Source organism: Cynoglossus semilaevis, chromosome 19 (genome assembly GCF_000523025.1).
Source record: "Cynoglossus semilaevis isolate Cse_v1.0 chromosome 19, Cse_v1.0, whole genome shotgun sequence".
Lineage (NCBI taxonomy): Eukaryota > Metazoa > Chordata > Actinopteri > Pleuronectiformes > Cynoglossidae > Cynoglossus > Cynoglossus semilaevis.
Window position 1 is genome coordinate 17,193,757 of NC_024325.1, and position 3,866 is coordinate 17,197,622.

At 51.2% G+C, this 3,866-nt stretch overlaps 1 protein-coding gene across 1 annotated transcript in view; it reads right to left on the reverse strand.

Annotated features, from left to right (window-relative positions):
* Positions 1-3,866, reverse strand: part of LOC103395778 (clustered mitochondria protein homolog) — a 13,608-nt gene that overhangs the window by 5,332 nt on the left and 4,410 nt on the right. Inside the window, exons 8-22 of the mRNA XM_025065544.1 lie at positions 3,845-3,866; positions 3,669-3,798; positions 3,499-3,591; positions 3,180-3,398; positions 2,746-2,918; positions 2,331-2,663; positions 2,162-2,256; positions 1,868-1,966; positions 1,695-1,792; positions 1,354-1,506; positions 959-1,021; positions 629-879; positions 456-540; positions 173-326; positions 21-75 (exon numbers count right to left, since the gene is read on the reverse strand). The exon at positions 3,845-3,866 is cut by the window's right edge and continues 131 nt beyond it. Coding sequence (XP_024921312.1) covers positions 21-75; positions 173-326; positions 456-540; positions 629-879; positions 959-1,021; positions 1,354-1,506; positions 1,695-1,792; positions 1,868-1,966; positions 2,162-2,256; positions 2,331-2,663; positions 2,746-2,918; positions 3,180-3,398; positions 3,499-3,591; positions 3,669-3,798; positions 3,845-3,866 — 2,023 coding nt within the window. The remainder of the gene's footprint in view (positions 1-20; positions 76-172; positions 327-455; positions 541-628; positions 880-958; positions 1,022-1,353; positions 1,507-1,694; positions 1,793-1,867; positions 1,967-2,161; positions 2,257-2,330; positions 2,664-2,745; positions 2,919-3,179; positions 3,399-3,498; positions 3,592-3,668; positions 3,799-3,844) is intronic.

The following is a 3,866-nucleotide window of genomic DNA, read 5'->3' on the forward strand; positions in this document are numbered from 1 at the left end:
GGTGCAGCCCCCCACACCCCCGGCAGAACGGGGTCAGGCCCCGGGTCCCCAGGTCGTAGCCGTCTCTGAGGGACCCTGAAACGAACACGGACGGCTGAGAACGAGCTCAGAATGTGCCGCAGTAACAGGACTTCCTGCAGGTGTACGTGTGTGTGTGTGTGTGATCTCTCACCCTGTTGAACCACCACCTGTGCACGCTGCATCAGCCTGGAGGCGTCCGTGCACGTGTGTCTGAGATGTTTGACCACGGGGAACATGTTGACGATGTCGTCCTCAACGAACACAGGTCTGTGTCGGGAATCGAACACATAATCCCTCAGCCTGACCTGAGGACAGAGAAGAGGACAACAAACATATAAATGTCCCAGGTGCTGATGTCTCTGGTCCTGGTCGACCCAGGTTCATCAGTGAGTGGACAGACAGACCAGCAGGTGTCAGCAGAGTGATGTTCTCACCTGGATCCCCGTCTTCATGGAGATCTCTCTCAGCATGGAGATCCTCTGGACACCGTACTTCTCCACAACATCATCCATAGATTTACTTCACAAAAGAAGATCAAATTATATTTATATCTAATCTAATCTAATCTGATCTAATCTAATCTAATCTAATCTAATCTCATCCAGACCTGTGAATGGTGTAGTGATAATAATCCTCAGCCTCGGTCCTGATCCTGGTCCAGAGGTCAGTCGGGGTCAGTCTTGCCCACAGACACTCTGTCGACAGACCGGGTCGCGACCCTTGGCTGCGTCTTCGTCGGTACCTACGGCGAGCGTGCAGCTCGTCAGAGCAGGAGTCGAGGAGGACGCAGGTGGAGGAACTCAGGAGGCAGTTCAGGAAGTGACTGACGGCAGCAGAGAAGGCTGCGGGTTCGACGTCCTGTCAGAGGGTGAGAACCACGGTGAGAACCGCGGTGAGAAGTTTTCTCCACATTGATGAACAGACACGGTGACGTCACCTGGAGGAAGACCCTGAAGATGTGTTTCACACTTCTGCTGAGGACTTCACTGATGGAGATTCTCTGTGAGGAAACATCTGGTCATGAGTTGACTTCACATTCACACACACGTCATGTGACCAGGTGTGTGTCCAGGGCATCATCGTTATAGTTGTTTATAATATTCACCATCATAACGATGATTAAATATATGCAGTTTTGGTTTTACCAGGGCCGGGATCTGAACCGACAACCTTTTGATTCCATGCTAAACACTTTTTTAAATATTTTTGTCAATTATGAGTTAAAATCTATCAGTAGAGAAATTTAAAAGACGTTTGTGACGTTCTCCAGTTCTCTGACAGGACTGACCACCATCACGTCTGATCAAGCCCACACTAACGGTTCATGACAACCTTGATGTGGTCCAATCTCTGGCTCCCCTCCACTCTGTGCAGCTCCTTCAGTACGACGCCCAGGTATCTCACATTCACCCCGTGCTGATGTAACACAGAGGTCAAGGTGGAGCCGTCCATCGGCACCGACGATTGGACCAGACAGGACCTCAGCTACACACACACGTGAACAAACACACACACGTGAACAAACACACACACAGACTGGTCTCAAACCAAACTGAGTCTGTCAGAAAACACTTCTACTGCAAACTAAAAAACTACTAAGTCCAACTGTACTAGAAGAATCCTACATGTACTTTTCCATCGCAGCACAGTTAGCGCTGATGCTAATCACTGACCAGAGCTGGGATCTGGTTCGTCAGCAGGGAAGCAGCAGCGTCCCACAACAACTTTCTCTGCGTCCGTGTCTCAGCGTCAGACGGGAAACGAACGCCTGTAAAAACAACTTCAATTATTAAACATACAGGGTGTGTGTGAGTGTGTGTGTGTGTGTGTGCCTCCTTCACCCGTGCGGAGCAGACGTCAGGGTTGAACCTGAGGTCAAAGTCAGAGTCCCTGACGGAGCCCACAGCCCTGCAGGCCTCGCTCACCACGCGTCTTCTTTTACATTCTGCACAAAAAAAAACATCAGTGAAAAGTTCAACGTTTGTTCACACAGAACGTTTTCACCACGAGTTCAGAAACTGAAGGTTCTGTCATTAAGAACCTTCATCAGACCCCGTCAGTGACGTCGTTCTGTCACCTGCGGTTGTTGTTACGGCTCAGAACAGTTTTTGGGTCAGAGTTCTGACGTGTCTGCGTTCACCTGCTGCTCCGTCTCCTCTTCTTCCGTCTTCGTCCTCGTCCTCGTCCTCTTCTCGACTCAGACCCTCTGTCACCATCTGTTCATAACGTTGGTACCTGCAGCAGATGATCGACGTTCAACTCTCAAACACTGGGCGGAGCCTGTTCCACAGCGTCTGGATCAGCCTCACCTGTGCTGGACAAAGGCTTCCAGAAGTTCTGCTCTGAGACTGGCCAGGCTGTGACGGTGTCTCCATGGAAACCCAAACCTCCGACACTCCTCTGGAACCTCCTCCTCCTCCTCCTCCTTCACCCGCATCGTCTCACCTGATGCTGAAAACTGGAAGTTCAGGTCAGGAGGGAAGGTGCGGAGAAGATCCAAGATGTAGCATCTCCCATCATTACCCACGATGCCTTTGGTCTCAACTGCAGAGCAAAGTTCCACGGAGACATTGTTCTGGTCCAGCACCAGGTGGCGCTGGACTCTCAGTGATTTGCTGGTTTTATCCAGAAGCTCCAGGAACCTGGACGCACAAGATTCATTGTTTCCACCTGATCACGGTGGACGTGAGTGTGTGTGTGTGTGTGTGTGTGTGTGTGTTTCACCTGGGGTGTGTGGAAACAGTAGCTCCACAGTCGTTGGAGCCGTAGACCACCTGATCCTGGTTCTTCTCCAATATTCCAGGAACAAGGATCTGAGCAATAACACGGATTCCTTTATAGTCCACCAGGGCGGTGCCAAGAGTGTGGAGTCCGGGTGTGTCCACCCGGGTATAGGCCTGCAGTCAGAGCAGGTCATGATGATCCACCACCAAACACCAAACACCTTCATCTTCATCTCCTCCACCTTCATGCTGTTCTTCTGTTACATCATCTGTCTCCACCCTCCACTTCACCTCTGGATGGTTGACCCCATGGTTGACCCCATGGTTGACCCCAGATACCTGCACTCCCTCATCTTCATCACCTCTAAACTCTGCAGCTTTATTATCCAATCATAATAATAATACATAAACATATAAACATTTGATATATTTTACCTCTACTCCTCTTAGGTCACAGAGGGCAGCAGCGTGAGCAGCAGCGTCGCCCCCTAGTGACTGGTAGTGCTCGGACACATCAAACCCCAGGCTGAAGAAGAGGTTTTTCCAGATGAACATCTGCATATGAGGAGGGTCACTGGGGTTCAGGGGCATCACGCTGCCGTCGATGACGGCCACAGCACCTCGAGTCGCCACGGCAACGAAGTCACTGCTGGTCTGGAGGAGAGAGTTTGAATTTCTGTTATTCCTTATTTGACACCGAGCTTTAAAAGCAGGAGGGACGAAGAGTCTGAAGATCTAAGACGACGAGGTCCACCTTAAACACGGTCTGGTCTCTGAGCAGCCGCTCCTGGAGGGAGTTCCTGGGAAGTTCTCTGGATCCCTGCAGCTCCTCATTCCAGTCCCGACTCTGAGGTTGAAGCAGAGAAAACGCGTCAATGTCTGATGTTTTATTCACTCCAGACACCGAGGACTTTGGACCGTCACCTGTCCAGGTGCGCTCCTGTCCTGGGTCTCCTCCACTGGGACACGGTCCAGTGTGTGCTCCCTGTGGGGTGCAGTCCAGGTGAACAGCTGATGAGGAGCTGCCAGGCGCTCGTAGGGATGCTGTTGCACTCTGGGTAACAGCAGACGGCAGCAGGTGAGATCTAAAGTCATGACACTGTCTTTGACTGAAGGTTGAAG